The 18649-nt window shown below is 45.3% G+C and overlaps 2 protein-coding genes across 6 annotated transcripts in view; both read left to right on the top strand.

Annotated features, from left to right (window-relative positions):
* The window catches only part of TNIK (TRAF2 and NCK interacting kinase), a 161369-nt gene extending 154224 nt beyond the window's left edge, over window positions 1–7145 (top strand). For all 5 annotated transcript variants that reach the window (XM_031047057.2, XM_031047058.2, XM_031047056.2 and 2 more), the window contains 4 exons: window positions 1336–1485; window positions 2622–2781; window positions 3363–3502; window positions 5600–7145. In XM_031047057.2, the coding sequence (XP_030902917.1) occupies window positions 1336–1485; window positions 2622–2781; window positions 3363–3502; window positions 5600–5683 (534 nt within the window). In that variant the 3' untranslated portion in view covers window positions 5684–7145. The remainder of the gene's footprint in view (window positions 1–1335; window positions 1486–2621; window positions 2782–3362; window positions 3503–5599) is intronic.
* A 1654-nt stretch (window positions 7146–8799) lies between these two features.
* On the top strand, window positions 8800–11734 carry LOC101867980 (cAMP-dependent protein kinase type I-alpha regulatory subunit-like). Its single transcript, XM_034063786.1, is given in 3 exon segments — window positions 8800–8856; window positions 10741–11118; window positions 11120–11734. Coding segments are annotated over 3 exon segments (969 nt in total). The 3' UTR covers window positions 11654–11734.
* The last annotated feature ends 6915 nt before the right edge of the window (window positions 11735–18649 follow it).

The raw sequence follows: 18649 nt of genomic DNA, 5'->3' as shown, positions 1-18649 counted from the left end.
TCTCCTTCAGTGAGACCTTTCCCCTCTATATATATATACCCAGTGGGTATTTTGTACTTACTTCTTTAAAGCACTTTCCATCCTACACTCTGTGCAGAGACAAGTCACAAGGGGTGATGCCTTCTGGAGACATTCATGCTGAGTAATCTCATTTTGCATCCCTCCAGCACAAATGGGCTTATTCAGTATTGGGTCACATTTGCTTTTTCTGAACAAAAGCCAGAATAAATGGGCTCAGTGACATGGATAGCTCAGCAGCATTAGAATGGCCTCTGTGGACTCTGTTGAGGATGCTGGTTAGTGCTCCTGGTGCTGCTTCTTCCGTCTGAGGGGCTGAGCACCCTTGCCTTGCCCTGTAGGCAGGCATCTGTTGGGAGAGTGGGAAATACCACCTCCTGATTTTCCCTGTCAGGAGTCAGAGTGGTCCTTGCACAGAATGCCAGGAGCCTTTTACTCTCCACTTGGGGATGCTTCATCCTCCCAAGCTACAGAGAGATACTTTGTCCAGGATCAGTCTATGCTGGGAAGCAGGTTAGACTGAACAAAGAAAAGTAGGTCTTTGCTAATTGACTCATTTCAGCTGCCCAAACTGGAGCGATGATCTGTGCCAAGAGGAAAGCTCTCTGCAGACTTTGTTCTTGCTACTCAGAGCAGCACCAGCATCGGGGGTTCCCATGGGCTGGCTGTACACATGGCGATAGAGAATTGAGCTGTTGCCTTCCTTTAGAGGCCAAATCCTTGGGCTGACCTCAAGCTCCTGGGTGGGGGGAAAGAGCTGTGCTTGGCAAGGGTGAGTGCTTCTCTGCTGGGATGGCTGGAGCAAGTGGGTAATACCCTCTGAGGCATCTGACATAGTAACAAAGAGAGAGGAATATAAATGACCATATCTAGTAGGAAAAACAGTCAAGCAAATATGATAGCAGCCTTCCAGTATCTGAAGGGGGCCTACAGGGATGCTGGTGAGGGACTGTTCATTAGGGACTGTAGTGATAGGACAAGGGGTAATGAGTTGAAACTTAAACAGCAGAGGTTTAGATTGGATATAAGGAAGAAATTCTTTACTGTTAGGGTGGTGAGGTGCTGGAATGGGTTGCCCAGGGAGGTTGTGAATGCTCCATCCCTGGCGGTGTTGAAGGCCAGGTTGGATGAAGCCTTGGGTGATATGGTTTAGTGTGAGGTGTCCCTGCCCATGGCAGGGGGGTTGGAACTAGATGATCTTAAGGTCCTTTCCAACTCTTAACTATTCTATGATTCTATGATTTCAGAACTGTATCAGGCTGCTGCTGTGTGGGATTTGTTGGCTTTCTGTGATACTCACTGAAGGGATTATAAAAGTCTTTTGCAGATCTCCAGCACAAGCCGTTGCTCGTGGATCTCACTGTAGAAGAGGGTCAGAGACTGAAGGTTATCTTTGGATCCCACACTGGTTTCCACGTGATTGATGTAGATTCTGGGAACTCTTATGATATCTATATACCATCTCATGTGAGTACACAGGGAGTGCTGCTGCATGACTAAAACATGTCACCAGCAAGGTTTGGACAAGCTCTCTATGGCTTAGAAATGGTGACCAGTCAGGGGATATCTTGTCATGGGTTTGACATCCTCTGGTGCCATCTTTATTTAAAGAAGGCTTAGAGGTATCACATACTTCATGTTCATTATTCGCACAGGCTATGTCTGTCCTTGTGCTCAGGCAGTCAGGTTTAAGGTTGCTATGTCCCACAGAAAGGAGACTCTGTCTGCACGCTGCATGAAGCAGTAATGTAGCTCCTTCTAGGGCGGGATACCATGAAAACAGGTTGTTGGAAAACATAGACCCCCCCTAAGAGCTGGATGCCCACTGCACTCTCCTATTGCACAGTGTCCAGATGTGCTGCCAGCACTTGTTCCTGCTGAGGCAGTGCAGTTTGCCCAAGTGAAGGTTGCAGGATTAGTGTAGCTCTCATCTCAGTCAGACTGCTGCTGAAAACTCCCGTCCCCCCTGCCAACAGGGACTCACCAAAGGACCTCTCTCAGGTCCATCAGCGATTTCAAGAGAGAACCAGAGCTATAAAAGGATACTGTCAGTGAGGATTTTCTTGTTGGCTTATTTAAGCTCTGTCCATGCTGTTGGCCCAAGCAGCATGAGAAGTACTGTGGCAGTTTGGGATGGTTTTGTGTTCTCTTAACTATGGAGGGGCAGACATGGGTGGAAAGTTACCATAATTGCCGTTGGAGCTAGAGACTGATTACTAAAAAATGGTAATGATTGCTTCCAAGCTACCTGTAAAATTCTGGGATTATTTGCCTTGATTTGCACAGAAGATGGATTCATCAAGTCAGCAGTCACTTGTGTTACAGCTAAGTGTCAGCCATCAGTCTTGGGGCACCTGTGTTGCGATCCCTCTGTACTTGCTGAACCTGTTTATCGTTGATGTATAAGGCAACTTTGATGGCAGCGTAAACATGACAGTTATTCCCCTTCAAGCTTAACTCTGAAAGCCAGTATCTGGTGAATGAAGGGAGGGGCTGTTCTCGGGTTGGTTTGATGTTTTGTTTTTGTAATGCTCTTCTCCCTTGCCCTTATCCCTTCCTGCATTCCATGTAATTCTGACCTTTAGGGTTTATTTTAACTGCAGATTCAGGGCAATATTACTCCTCACGCCATTGTCATCCTGCCTAAAACAGACGGGATGGAGATGCTTGTGTGCTATGAGGATGAAGGCGTATATGTGAACACCTATGGACGGATAACTAAAGATGTGGTGCTACAGTGGGGAGAAATGCCTACTTCCGTGGGTAGGTCAGCCATTCCTCTTCACTTGCATAGGATACAAGTGAGAAGCAAAATGAGGAGTCGAGATTGTTGAGATGGAGTAATTTGGGTTTTGTTTGTCAAAGGAGATTTCTCTCAGTTAGATAAGAGATACAGTTACTAAATTTCTACAATTTGGTCTTCTGTAATAAAAGCAAGTGGTTTCCTGAATATTTAAGCTCTGGTTTATCTGAAGTATAAGATAAGCTGTTGTGCTGATGGGATACTGTGTTGAGTGGAAGAGGGACTGGATACAGAGCTGGGAACACTTGGGTTGCTCATCTGGCTCTGCTGTTGCTTAGCTCCACAGCCCATGGAGGCAAGCTACTGCCCAGCTCCTCACCTGCAGAATCAGAAGTGATACTTGTTGTTTAAATTACTCAGCACTTTGTAGATGAAAATTAAAGGCTGCTGTCCCCACAGGCACACTGCCTGTGCCTCTGGCAGAGCTCTGCCATTTGTCTTTGTAAGCTTTGAGTAACAGTTGATGAGAGTTTTTCTGCCTGTTGCGTAATATTTAGCTCAACGCACATTGTGACACCTACCAAACGTTTCCTTTTGACAGCCTACATTCATTCCAATCAAATAATGGGATGGGGAGAGAAAGCTATTGAAATCCGGTCAGTGGAGACAGGACATTTGGATGGAGTATTTATGCACAAGCGAGCTCAAAGGTTAAAGTTTCTGTGTGAAAGAAATGATAAGGTAAGTTCACTTCAAAGCCTGTATTCCATGCTTTAAGCTAGCAGCTACTTTCAGTCTTTAAATCTGGTTTATCTTGGGGGTTAATAATTAATCTGAAGGTCCTGTTTAATAAGCAGTGCTCATAAATCCACTCCAGTTAGATTTCTCCAGTGGATGCAGACCTCAACCTGTGGTGGGAATATCTCTTCCACCTCTTGCTGAGATCTGCATTGCCTTGGCTTGACTCTCCCAAGTCTTGCATCTGAACATTAACTATTGAGGCTGCCAAGTAAACCCCGCAAAAGCTGAGAAATGGTGGCAGTAAAGATGTGTGAGTGACCCTGATTTGAGCTCTTGTACAGAAACATTTTGATGCATTTTTTAGATGCATTTTGGTGCATCTTAGAAACTGTTTTCTCCATGGAGCCCCACTTTTTCTGTGTACAGCACTGATAAATACTGCTCTGGAGAGTCACCAAGGTTGCATGGGGAATGCAGCTGTCATGAAGATGACCTCTGTCATGGTTATTGTTAATGCACAAAGGGTGCAGGGAATGAGGGAATGAGAAATTGCCAAAGGAAAGAGAATGTTTGCATGGAATAAATGGTTGAATGCTGAGGTCTGTTTCTGCTCTTGATATTTGCTCATCTCACGAGGTTTCACCAAGATGAAACAGGACCATGCAGCAGACTTCCCGTGTAATGAGCACGATCACAAAACATGTGAGGAAAATGATTGCTCTGTCCTCAGAGCAGGGTTTAATATTGTGCAATAAAGAAGGTTTGAGGCCACGTGGAGTTATTGCACTCATTGCTCATTAGTTGAGCATTGCCCTATCCATTGCATGGAGTTAGGCTGGAACTCTGCACGAAAAATAGATCCTAACTTTGCAATTGAGTTTACCACAGGAAGCTGCCTCAAGAAGATGAATTTTAGTTGCCTAAATATCCCTAATTTGCTTTTTTCCTGATTTTGGAGTACTTGACTCTGCAGGCTTTATATTGTTGGGGTTTTTTTAAGAGTTATTTTTCTGGTTTGCTCCTGTTGATTTTTTTTTTCTTTTTCTAAGAAAACTGGGGAAAAAAAACCACCTCAGTCTTTCTAAAATACTGGGACCAACTGATCACTGATGGGTCTGAAATACTAAAACCAGGGGGCCTACAAGAAATCTGGAGAGGGACTTTTTACAAGGGTCTGTAGTGACAGCACAAGGGGGGATGGCTTTAAACCAACAGTGGGGAGATTTAGACCAGATACTAGGAAGTAGTTCTTCACTGTGAGGGTGCTGAGGTGCTGGCACAGGTTGCCCAGAGAAGCTGTGGCTGCCCCATCCCTGGCAGTGTTCAAGGCTGGGTTAGATGGGGCTTTCAGCAGCCTGCCCTAGTGGAAGGTGTCCCTGCCCATGGCAGGAGGCTGGAACTGGATGAGCTTTAAGGTCTCCTCCAACCCAAACCGTTCTGTGATACTATGAAAGTCATGTGAAGATCGAGCAATTTTTGGTTTTAAAAGGGACAGAGGCTTCAGATAGTCCCTTGCAATATTTGCAAGTTACAACTTTTTTAAGTCTTCCACTGGGGTCAAATGTTAGGTGACTCCTAACAGAAGCACCAAAACCTGTATTCTTCATACAGAGTCCAGTCTGTGCTTTGAGCATATTGAAGGAAGATAGTTTTCCCAAGCTTTACTTTCAGGAACAGCTGAAATACCAGGACTAACTTTTCTGAAGAAAACCATTTCACACCAATGCAGAAGTTTACCCAAACGGTTAATGTTTAGCAAGCTACAAACCACTGACAGCAGCCTTCTTAATATTGCATAATAAATGGTGCTGTGTAAAATGTGATAAACTCAGTATTTTTATTACTGTGTTTACTAATATGTGGTTTGATTTGACCTGAGTCTGGCATGGGTTAGCTCCAGCCCCTGAGCTCTGTGGAAAAATAGAACCTGGCAGTGGGTCCACATACAAATTTTGCAATCAGCTGGAGAAAAGGAGCAGGGAGGGCAGTTTAGGCAGAGGACACCACAGGGTGTGGGGCAGCTTCCGCTTCCCTCACTCACCAAGACAATTAACAGATAAAAATCACTAATAAGGTGGGTTTTTTTCTTCCAAACAGGTATTTTTTGCATCAGTGCGATCCGGAGGAAGCAGCCAGGTGTTCTTCATGACCCTCAACAGAAACTCCATGATGAACTGGTAACAGAGGAGCACTTGGCAGTCACCGTCATGGCATTATTTCTAATTTAAAGGACATTAAACACGTGGACTAACACTGTAGAGGCAGATGAGGAGGGTGCCAAGGAACATCGCTCCCCACGCTCGCCCGGCGCCAGCAGCCCTGGGGCAGGGCTGCGGGCAGGGGTGGACTTTAGCGCTTGGACCCCCCCGAGGTCTCCTGATTATGCTGTGTTATAGTGGGTTATGAATTCTCCCTTATTTTATTTCAATTTTTTTTTATTTTACTTTTTCTTTGTCCCCTACTTTGTAAGAACGGGGAAAGAAACAGTGTCCAAAAGTCTGTTTTTAATTCTGTCTGCCTGCTAGCATCAAATATATAGTATGTTGTAAAGTTACCAATTAAATCTGGTGAGAGACAGCACAATAAATGTACCTTTTATCTTTGTGATGAAGGCCATAACCATATAGCTGGGTAATTTTAGAAATCTTTTGCCTTCACCAACATTTACATGTTGCTTTTGGCAGCAACGGCTTAATGGATTTTTAAAGAAGAGAAAAAATAATAGGTTTTTTTCCCCTCTTTTGGGAAATGGATTTTAAATGGCTAAACTACTAGCCTTAGACTAATAAAAATCAGCTACCATTTTTGTCAAGTTTGTCAATCCATATTTCTATATGGATCTTCACATAATGGTGTGTCTTGATAGGGACAGAGGTGCCATTTGTTGTTGCTCCAGCAGTGCCCGTCTGCCCTGGGGCTCAGCCGCGGGTGTCAGGATGGGGGGATTGGAGGACACTGGAGCAGTCGGAGGAAGCTCACGCTTGCCCCCAAGGCGGGACTTGCAGCCACAGACAGCTCCCGAGATGCTGCAGGCGCTGGACCCTGATGCTGCAGCTGGTGCGAGCTGTGGGCACTCGTCCCCTCCTGATCCCAGAGCCAGGTGCTGGTGTGCAGAGGCAGCCAGTGTGGGGATGGAGACCACACCATGAGCTGCCTGTCCCCCGTGTTGCTGGATTGGGCTTGTAAAGAGCTTAAAAATATATATATGTGTGGTTTCTTCGGACGAGGGTCTGAATCTCTACTTGTTTTCCACCCCCTCCGCTCCCTAGGAATTACCCAACATACAGTGAAAGACAACATCTGTGCCGAACCGTGTGTGTGTGTGTTTAGTTCAGGTTGAATCGTGTCCTTATAAACTCTGCTCAGTTGATTTCCGTTTTCGGTGCGTATCTGGGGTTTTCTTTCTCAGTAGCTGCAAGCATGGCCGCCTGTGGTGTTGGGGTGTCGCATAACAAGGTCTGTGTTGCTGGTTTTAACCTACCTCGTTTCGGTTGGGGTTTGTTTTTTGGTTTGGTTTCTTTTATCTTTTTTTCCGTTCCGCTGTCGATCACAGCGCTGTTACCTCCAGCGACATATAGAGAGCTTAACTGGCAATCTTGGTGTACTCAGTAACGATGGCTTTATTAAAAAATTATTAAATCAACAGGACTTGGTCACACTCGAATCTTTATCAAGGGTAAGAGGTGATGCAGGGTGGCGGGTGTGGGATGGGCCACCCTTGCCCAAAGCTTCCCACGAGTAGGGCATTGCAGTTTGGTGCCGGCAGGGTTCGCTGCAGTGGGACTCATGGTGGGACGCGGTGTTCAGAGGAGCACGGGCAGGAGGAGCTTTTGGGTGCCTTCTTCACCCACCAGGCAACCTACACCGTGCCAAGTGCAACCTGCCTAGTGCCCGGATAACTGCCCTGCAAAGCACAGGGACAGCCATGGGACCACAGCACTCAAACCACTTAAAACCCCATCTGATCCCCATCACAAACACTGATTGCCAACAGCTCTTTGTTTCTACTGTGGTTAGCATATAAAAGCCCAAAACTTTTTATTATGTTGCAAATTGGTAACTGGATTTGGGTGTTTTGTCCCTCTTGAAGTGACAAATAGCTTTGGAAGATGATTCTTTTATTGTAGGGTTTTGGGTATAGTGACAAAACAGAAGGGGATTGTTGTGTTTACACATAAGGTAGTTTGTGATTTTTTTTAAATCTTAGCATCACTTGAAACAAAAATAACGAAAAACTAGTATTAAAGCAGGCTTGTCTATGGAGTGTGTATCTGAACGTACCAAAGAGCAAACACATTTCTGGTGCCAGTCACAATAAAACACAAAACTTCAACATTCAGCCATGCCTTTTCTGTTTTGGTAAATAAAACCTGGGGTTTTCAGCAGGTGATGGAGGTCAAACGGCTTTTCAGGGCTCTGAGTCACAATTCCCTTTGCCTGGAGGTCTTGGTAAAGCAGTGGTTTTGGGCAGGACTGTTAGAAGAAGGGTGAAATTTTATGTTAAAAATAATTATATTTGAAAGTTTGTAAATCAATAGAAGGCCTTTATATATTGTAATTTTGCTGTTCTGTACCTTAGTTAATCGTTTTGTACCTTAGTTGTAACTTTGCTGTTCTGTACCTTAGTTGTAATTTAGGCATGGGTGGATTTAAGAAAGTACTGTAAAACCTTATCCAAGCAGAACATGCAGATTGACCAGAGGCAGCCACGTGAAAACAAGAGAATGCTGGCATCCACATAATGGTTGGGGCCTGTCCAAAGAACAGACAGGTCAAAAAGGACAAAGCGAGGAAGACTCCTTGCTTCATCTGAGGAAGACTCCTTACTTCATCAGGACGACCACCAGAGGGGGACTGCGCAAGCGCAGAAGAGGCTGATGTCGTAATAGACTGATGAGGCAATCCCTGATGCATATGTATTAATCAAGGTAGCAATTTAGGTTGAATATGCATTAATTGCGAAACTTTTGATTTATAAATTGCGAGTGCGATGTGACGGGGTCAAAGCCAGATTTGGGCGAGCGCCCCTGGTTTCCCAGCGCTGCAATAAAGCACCTCATATAACCATTCCGGTGGTTATGTGTCTGTTCTTCCGCTAACATTTTGGCAACCCAGGTGGGACCTCGCGGGCATTGCTGAGGTGGATCGCGTCTTGATCCTGCTCCAGCCGGCACCGAGAGATTCTCGGGGAGCTATCAGCCGCGACCGACCTCCGCTGCTCACGACGGACCTCTGACACGGTAAGAAAGGTGCTTTAAAGTTGTTTAATTTAGTAACGGTACCGATTTTAGTAACGTATGGTGCTCCGACTTCTGGTGAAGTCTGATCTGGAATCTGGTCTGAAGTCTGGTCTGGTAAAGCCTGCCAGTTAGACGTGGCAAAAGCTGCACGTGGTTGGGCTAGGGAGCTCCTGGGGAAAAGCCTAGGTGCCGTCCGTTAAGACAGTGGCGAAAGCCCTGCAGGTTCGGCAAATCTGGTCTGGTAAATGCTGCAGGAACAGCATTCTGGTGCCATCTGTTAGACAGTGGCATACGCCCTGCGGGTTCGGCAAAGTAACTTAGTAGTGTAAAGGAACTTGTTTCTGTAATAATTCATTTGTGGTGTAAAGGAACTTGTTTCCTTAGAAATTTCTTTGTACTCACAAAATGCCATCAATTCCCAAATCATCTCCATTAGGCTTGTCTTTTAAGCCACTGGAAGGAAGGGGGGTTTGGGCAAAGTATGCGGAAAAATAAGTTGATTGATTATTGTAATGTTTGGTGAACACAATATAAATTAGAATATCAAGAAAAATGGCCTGAAAATGGAACTCTACAGTATAATACTATATTGCAATTAATATTGTTTTGTAAAGAGAAGGAAAATGGGATGAAGTGCCATATGTAGATCTTTACCTTAAGACATAATGAGGAATGGCAAAAATCCTGTGGAATCATGATTGTTCAGACTAATGAACAGTGTAAGGGATGTGCCACTGAGAAAAAGTGTATTGGGTGTCTTGCTTTAGAAAACAGTTTGCAGCACCAGAAAGATGACAAAAATCTTGATTTGGCAGTGGCTCCGTCAGCCCACCGGTAACAAATGAAGAAAGGGGGGAGGAGAACGATAGCAATAGTGATCTTGAGAGTGAGAGTGGTCACGGATGTAAGGGGGGACAGAAGGCAGATCTCCCTGCCACTCTAGTCTCACACCAAACTCATCAAAAGGGAGGACAAGAGAGAAATGGTATTGCAGACTGCAAGAGAAAGGGTTAATGCAAAGCTGCGGTTACCGGCAGGTATTTGTTGCTGCTGCTGAGAAGGCAGGCCAGCGTTTGTAGCTGCATAAAGCAGGGTGAGCGACTTTGGAGAAAAAAATGGAAAAGAAAAAGAAGGGAAAAAAAAGAAAAATTATTTTGTAACAGTTCAGTAACCATGTTCAGAAGAAGCCGCCCTCCAATTCGGCTCCCAGTGCTCCACTGGTGAAACTGCCAGGATGGACACTGCAGCCGAGGAGTGGAAAACAAAACAAAAAACCAAACCTTTCAATCTAATGAAATATTGGGGCAGTTTGTAATCTGGGGGTGAATCCAAGACTTGGAGGAACAGATCAGTTGAAACAAGAACTGCTAACTGAAAAAGCGAGAGGGGAAATGTAACCACAAGCTTTATCAGCTGTCACCTAAGCAGTATCAGGGTGGCAGAGAAAGGGGAAAAAAAAAATGGGTAACTGTACAGAAAACCCCTTTGACTGTTACAAAGGTGCAGTTTACCTTTGCAGCTGCTTCACATTCCTTTTGCATCAGAATGTTTCTGCCTTAAGGAATCACTTTAACCTGTCTATTTCTCAAGAACTGATAACCTGGGGGAGGGGGTATTTTTGTGTCCTCCTACCTACAGGTCCATGGTGGCTGCCTGCAAAGTTTGTCAAGCCTTGCCATGAGCTGGACAGACAAGTGGAAGAACTCGATGCCTCAGCCACAGGAGATGACCATGAATACCCCAAACAAAATGAGATAGAGGAAGAGAAAAATGAATGATTGCAAACATCACTTGGGGGTAACTGAGAAGTAGCAACTTGAATATGTGTGCTTGTAAATTATTAGAGGTTGTGATTTTGTGTATAAAACCACCTATATTTACTGGCCAGTTGCTAATAAGAAACTACACCTTGTATTGTATGGGTCTAGCACTTGTAAAAGAGATGTTAGAGCATGCAAATTTGCAGCAGCTGCTAGAAAATGCTAAAGCAAAAACTAGAAAGATCATAAGACTATGGCTGCTTTGGCAAAAGCTATTGAGAAGAATGTGCTGTTTGCCCATCTTGATAATAATGAGAGAAGTGATATCTTTGATGCCATGTTCCCTGTTACCTACATTGCAGAAGAGACTGTCATACAGCAAGGTGATGAAGGTGGTAACTTCTACGTTGTTGATCGAGGAGAAATGGATGTTTATGTGAACAGTGAGTGGGCAACCAGCGTCAGTGAGGGTGGAAGCTTTGGAGAACTGGCCCTTATATATGGAACTCCTCGAGCTGCAACTGTCAAAGCAAAGACAAATGTGAAGTTGTGGGGCATTGACAGAGATAGCTACAGAAGGATCCTGATGGGCAGCACTTTGAGAAAGAGAGAGATGTTATGAGGAATTCCTTAATAAAGTATCTATATTGGAATCTCTGGACAAGTGGGAGCGCCTCACTGTAGCTGATGTACTGGAGCCAGTACAGTTTGAGGATGGGCAAAAGATTGTGGTGCAGGGAGAGCCGGGAGATGCGTTCTTCATTATCCTGGAGGGCACAGCTGCAGTGCTACAGTGTCGGTCAGAGAATGAGGAATTTGTTGAAGTGGGCAGACTGGCACCTTCAGACTATTTCGGTGAAATAGCTCTGCTGATGAACCATCCCCATGCTGCCACCATGGTTGCTCGTGGCCCCTTGAAACGTATAAAGTTCGATCGACCCCGGTTTGAGCGTGTCCTGGGGCCCTGCTCGGATATTCTCAAGCGCAACATTCAGCAGTACAACAGTTTTGTATCACTGTCTGAAATCTTCCTCCCTACCCAAAACATGCTTCATGAATGCAGACTGCTTTATTACCCTTGTGCAGAGCCACATGGCCACTGGCATTTGCAGCTTCCTGTCTGTTTAAAAAATTGGAGGAAAAACAACTAACATCCCAGATGATTATATAGGCTGTAGGTATTCAGCAGTGCGTAGTATGGAACATTTTGTCTGGGCAGCTAGTGATGGAACCTGGACTACCCATCTATCCATGGAAGGTCCAGCTAAAGAAATTACTCTAGGACTACCTACTCTTTGTCCAATTTGGAATAAATCACCATTTAATGGCAAATTGGAAACCCTGCAAATTCGAACAAGAAGAGATATAAATGATGATGATGAAGACACTTGGCAGGAACCCTCCACCGGAGTTAAAGTAGGATGGGCTTTAGAATCCCTTTTTACTCAAGTGGCAGCATATCGAAATAGAGAAATGATTGACAAGTTGATTGGTCAAACGGAAAGATTAGCTAGAATAACGAAGAAGGGATTCAGAGATTTAAATTTGCAATTACAGGCGACAACCAAAATGACTGTGCAGAACAGAATGACATTAGACATGTTGTTACTTAAAGAGCATGGTATCTGTGGATATTTAAAAGACAGAGTGGACCATTGTTGCATTCTTGTTCCCAATGTGACTGCAGATACAGAGCATGATATTTTCCAGCTGACCAAAACTGAACAAGAAGCAGAAAAGGAAAAGGAAAATACTGAACAAAATTGGGTTGGAGCATTATTTGACAGTTTAGGCCTTCATCTTACTGGATGGGTTCATTCCCTAATACAAACTGTAATCATGATATTAATTGTGTTTTTGATGATACATCTGATGTATTTCTGTATCCGAAGGAAAACAGCCCGCAGCAGTGCGTGGACCCATCGAATTATAGGAGCAGTAACGAGAGAGTTTCCGAAATACCCAATACCCCCACCTACCTATCAGGAGACAGATACTTAAGTTCAAAGAAGTGAAAATACTTGCTGAAAATGAAGTATTTTCAAAGGGGGGAACTGTTAGAAAAAGGGTGAAATTTTATGTTAAAAATAATTATATTTGAAAGTTTGTAAATCAATAGAAGGCCTTTATATATTGTAATTTTGCTGTTCTGTACCTTAGTTAATCGTTTTGTACCTTAGTTGTAACTTTGCTGTTCTGTACCTTAGTTGTAATTTAGGCATGGGTGGATTTAAGAAAGTACTGTAAAACCTTATCCAAGCAGAACATGCAGATTGACCAGAGGCAGCCACGTGAAAACAAGAGAATGCTGGCATCCACATAATGGTTGGGGCCTGTCCAAAGAACAGACAGGTCAAAAAGGACAAAGCGAGGAAGACTCCTTGCTTCATCAGGACGACCACCAGAGGGGGACTACGCAAGCGCAGAAGAGGCTGATGTTGTAATAGACTGATGAGGCAATCCCTGATGCATATGTATTAGTCAAGGTAGCAATTTAGGTTGAATATGCATTAATTGCAAAACTTTCGATGTATAAATTGCGAGTGCTATGTGACGGGGTCAAAGCCAGATTTGGGCAAGCGCCCCTGGTTTCCCAGTGCTGCAACAAAGCACCTCATAAAACCATTCCGGTGGTTATGTGTCTGTTCTTCCGCTAACAGGATGAGTGCAGGTGTACAGGTATGTCCCCAGTGATGCTGCCTGGCAGCAAGCAGTGGCTGAGGGATGTCTCGATGAACCATCACCAACTGGAAACTTGTACTCTTCAAAATCAACCCAGGACTATTACAAAGATGTGCTTTCATTTGGTTGTCTTTTGTTGTAAGTAAAATGTGCTTGTGGGTGATCAGTGTTATTGGAAACTACTTAGGCTTAGTGTTTAAGGAAATAAAACATCGGGCTCCTTGTAAAACACTGCTCCTGAGAGTTTTTACCTGGGAAAGGAAAGTTACTTGTTTAGTAGAGTAGCAGGAGGAAAAAGAGACATAACATCTGTGCATGCAGGAGTCACTTGAGTCTGTTGCAAATTCAGTTATTTACAGAGATGCTGTCAAGTACTGCATGAACTGCAGGGACGAGTCATACCTTCTGTGGTAAATGAAAGAAAAGCCCCGAGAGCTCGTGCAGGGCTGTGCTCGGTTGCTGGTTAACCCCAGCACACTGCAGACACTGGGGAAATTCTGGGTACCATTCCCAAAGTAAAGCATGCTCAGAGGTAAGGCTGTAGCAGCTAGTCCTGGGAATTGCCAACGTGTTTCAGAGCAATTATCGAATGGCATTTCTCTTGTTGCAAGATGGTTTGGGGGATGATCATACTGTGTATTTTGGGGCAGAAAGGTGACTGGCCCTAGCCCCAGAGCTGGGCTGGCTGCTGAAAATGGTTGAAGCTGTTGTGCTGCAGTTCCTTGTCTCATGAGCCCACGCAGCTATGTGATCGGGGCTAACATGAGCATCGTGTATGCTGACCATGAGCAGCAGTGGGGGCTGACCTGCCTGTTCCTGAAGGTGTGTGCTGCATGTCCAGACCATACCATGCCAGTGCCCAGGATGATAAGCCACCTGCCTGACACAGCTCTTCTAAGGAGACCCAGCAGAGATGTTCTTAGCAATAATGATGTGGTTCAAGGCATCACAACCGCTGTGTCCCTGAGACATCCACTTACTGCCCTGTGTACATGTGCAGAGCTGCCACGTCCCATCCTGGCTGTCACCACCTACTGCAGAAGAGGTTTGCTGTGTTTGCTGCCCAATTTTTCCTTTCAGGGAGATGCTGCACCACCCAGAGCTGGGGGTGGGAAGGGACCCATTAAACACCCCTGGTTTAGAGCCACTAACTTTTGCTGGAAGGGTACAAGGCCAACACACCTGTATCTTTACAACAGTGCTGTAAATGCACAAAATTCTCCCTCTTGAATGTGTTTTGTCAGCCTGAAGCCCACACCCTGCAGGTGGCCCCAGCACTGCTGCCTGCCCTGGCTACTATGCACGTAGAGAGGAAAACTGAACATCTATAGCGTTCTTTTCATGCCAGCCTCTGATGTGCCATGATCTTGCTCTTACAAGGTCATAACCTTATGGTCTGGCTTTTCCTTTTAGTTTTGGTTTGTGTTTGTTTTCTTTTTTCCTTTTTCCTTTTTTTTTTTTAACATCAAAGCTGCCCTTGACTGACCCGGAGGCAGCAAAAGGGGTGTGCAAATTACCCTGGCCACTGAGAAAGCCTACTCTGCTCCTGGAATCTTCAAATTCCTTCCACTGATGTGACAGCATGTTCAGTTGTTCAGAAGCAAAGCCCAACTATAACATTTTAACACGTTGCTTTTATCACATAGCATTAGATTTAGCAACACCGCCAATTATAGCAGACACAACATATAGTATGCAATAAGCATGGCAGTTCATCATCATAGAATCGTTTGGGTTGGAAGGGACCTTAAAGCTCATCCAATTCCATGTTCCACTAGAGCAGGTTGCTCCAAGCCACGTCCAACCTGGCCTTGAACACTGCCAGGGATGGGGCAGCCACAGCTTCTGTGGGCAACCTGTGCCAGTGCCTCAGCACCCTCACAGGGAAGAGTTTCTTCCTTATATCTAACCTAAATCTCTCCTCTGTCAGTTTTAAAGCTGTTCCTCCTTGCCCTGTCCCTTGTAAAAAACCCCTCTCCAGCTTTCCTGTAGCCCCTTTAGGCACTGGAAGCTGCTTTAACGTCTCCCCAGAGTCTTCTCCAGGCTGAACAACCCCAGCTTTCTCAGCCTGTCTCTGTGTGCTCAGCCACTTGCATAGAGACCCATGTTTGCAGTGGCATGTTTTGCCTCTGCATCACGCCACATTCCCGGAATAACTGTGGGATCAATCTATCCAGCTGAGCTACTCCATTTGCCCTGGCAAGGAATAGTCTCTTGTGCAAAGCAGCGTCTGAGCTGACCAAATGCTCCTAATGCCTTCGAACACCATTCTTATATTTTTTTTCCTTTTTTTCCCGTTTTTTTCTTTTTTCCCTTTTTCCCTTTTCTTCATTTTTCCCCCTTTTTATTTTTTCTTTTTCCCTTTTCTTCCTTTTTCCCCTTTTTTTTTTCTTTTTTCTTTTTTCATTTTCTTCCTTTTTTTATTTTTTCCATTTTTTTTTCTTTTTTCTTTTTCCCTTCTTTCTCTTCTTTCCCTTTTCTCATTTATTTCCTTTTTTCATTTTCTCCTTTTTTTCTTTTTACCTTCTTTTAATTTCCATTTTCTTTTTCCTTTCTCCTTTCCACCACTCTGAGGCCTCCTGCAGGCTTGTGTATCACTTTTTCCCAGCACTGACAGGAGCTGGGTGACAAGCTGAGCACCTTAGCTGGCATCAGCCTGCTGAGCCCTTGCATGACTGCTGCAGCTGGGACTCAGGCAGCTCCCTCCAGTGCCTGAGTGTGGCTGGGCTGCTGTAAATTAGGTGCTGAGAGTCCCCTGCAGCTACATGGAGCACACATGCTCTTGTCACCCTCAGACATATCCAAAGATCATCTGAACATGGACAAAAGAAAATACAAACAAGCCCTAGGCTGGCAAACCTGGGTCACAGCAGCAAGGATCAGGATGGCAGAGCTGGCTTTGCAGGAAAGATGCTGCCCACCTTTGATCTTTGTGCCCTCGGTCAAATAACTTATCTGCTGCCTGGCAAGGCTCGCCAGCCAGAGTATGGGTGGGTATTGCCCCTGACCTGCACTGCACTGACATCTGCACCCTATGGTCTGTAGTCTCACAACCAGCTGTCAAACATGCAAGAGATTTGACAGGCTGGTGGTTCAGGCCCAGTGTTCCAGCACAAAAGAATGCTGTGCTTCGGTTTTCCTAGCTAACAGTCAAGGTGTGATGCCCTGACAGACCCTTTGGGAAGCGGTTGCAGCAAAAGGCAGATTTACATGCTGATCTTTCCCATCTGTGAGCTCAGGACCAGCCTCAAGCTGGCCTCTGCTACTCATCACAGCCGCATCCAGACCCTGTTCAGAAAAACACAGCAGCTTGAATCTGCTAGTGTCTGAGAGCTAAATACATGCATAAATTGGCTGGGGACAAAGCTCTGGAGGGGTGTATCACAGCTGGCATCAGCCAGGGCTGTACACAAGAGGCAAGGCAGCCCTGGGCACCAGCTTGCAGCATCCAGCCCAGGAGGAAGGGTGAGAGGACCCAGGAAGGGATGGGGAGCCCCAGGAAAACTTTACTGCTTTTGCCAGCAGACCTCGCCAGGGGAGGCCATGGGGCTTCCTGCCCCATGGAAGTGACTGGGCCACTCCTGGGGAGATGAGTGATGGTCAGCTATGCCTCCCCACTGCTGCCCCAGCTGCTCTGCACCCACTCCCTGGGAAGCCAAATTAAGGGTTGTGCTCTGTAAGAAGCACCAGAGAGGACATGAGTGACTACAAGCCACAGAACTCCCCCCCCCCCACCCCCCCAGTTTTCTCCTATCCATATGTTGATGTCCTTTAACCCCTCAAACTGCCTCCAGTGGGATGGGAAGAGTAGGGGGTAAAGCATCATTCTGCCTTGGCTGGGAACCCTTGACAGGATGGGGATCTCGGAGGGGAGCATCAGTTCTGGCCAGGAGTAGGACAATACCCAAGACTTTCAGTCTGGGATATCAGATCAGGACCCTTCCTTGTTTCCCAATTCAAATTTGAGAAGCCTGTTAACTGTCTAATCCTGTCAGCCCCCAGCATGCAGGCATTTAACCACAGTGCAAAGAAACTGTGCTTGTAAATGCCTGGGTATCCAGACACAGCGAGCAAGCAAACATAATGGGCAAAGATCTTGGCTGGAAGGACAAATAGTGAGGAAAACTTCAAAAAGCTCAGCTGGAATGCAGGTGCTGTGCCCAGAATTGATGCCTCCATTAATGCAATGAACTTACCTCCAGTAATGTAAAACTTTAACTGGCGGAGACCAGTGCAAAGATTAGTGGTCTTGCACTCATCTTCTTTTTGTTTTTTCTCTTCCGCTTCCTCTGTAGAAAGTACAATTTGTGCCCATGTGAAGTCTAGCTGACTGACAGCATCATCCAATGAGTCTGTAGCTTGTGTAGCTTGGCATCCGGATTCATCAGGAGCTTATCTGGAAGGCAATGGCATTAATCGACATTAATCACCTTCTCGCATGATTCAGACTTTGGCATGTCTCCTACGGATGCCACCACCCCCCCTACTCCTGCAGCTCTTCTCGTCTACGACATCAAGGACAGCAAAGCCTGAGTCAGAGTGAGACCAGCTCAGACCAGCTTTTGCAGATGTGCAAAGTTCATGACTACCGAGTAACACAAGCCAAAGGGCTGCGATGTTTGGCAGCATCAGTAGTATTTGCTAGCATCGGCAGTATTTCACAGCACAGCACTTGGCTGGTGGTGCTGAAAGGCTCAGCACTTCTGTCTTTTGGGACTTTTTAACAAAACCATGAAATGTTATTGTAATATTCTGGATAAATCTGCTATATCTCTAAATCCACATAGAACTATCTCCTCTCAATGCTCAGGATGCATATACAGGTGTGTACTAGTATTACAGCTCGGTGTTGAAGGGGCTGTGTGTGTGCAGGTATGTATGTATGGAAAGACCTGCACACGTCTGTGTTTATATGTTTGTCTGTGTATGTTATATATACACATAAACATATTTTAAAACAGGTGCTAAGTGCTATCTAAATAAAATGCTCTTAGTCATTTTCTAGCTTCTTTGCTACATATGCTGGAAAGGTTTCTTTATGTTAATTCAGCAAGAGGTTTGTAACGTAGCACATAAATCAGGCACAGAAGCCACAAAAGGTGTCGAACACCTCAAAATAGGTTCCCAAGTCAGCTGAAGGACAGCTCCAAACCAATCTTTCAGCTGGATCATTTGAATTTCCCAGGTCCACTCTATCACTCTTTGCAGGTCTCCCATTGTTCCATTTGTCCCCAAAAATGGGATTGGTAGCTGCTGCTCTGAGTCAACCAGTAGCCAAATAACGCATGGAAGGCTTGGGTTTCTCATTAACTCCAGAGCTTATATAGTCCCATCTCACAGAGCACCAGCCACTTCTACTGCCTTCATCCCAGTGCTGCTGTCCCTGCTTCCCTGCCCAAGCTCTCACATTGCTTGGCACCCCAGGACAGTGACCTCTCTCAGGAAGACAGCAGAGGAGCTGTGGG

This window comes from Melopsittacus undulatus, chromosome 6 (assembly GCF_012275295.1).
Source record: "Melopsittacus undulatus isolate bMelUnd1 chromosome 6, bMelUnd1.mat.Z, whole genome shotgun sequence".
NCBI classification, from domain to species: Eukaryota; Metazoa; Chordata; class Aves; order Psittaciformes; family Psittaculidae; genus Melopsittacus; species Melopsittacus undulatus.
The sequence above is the reverse complement of the archived record's forward strand: the minus strand, read 5'-3'. Positions and strand labels throughout refer to the sequence as shown.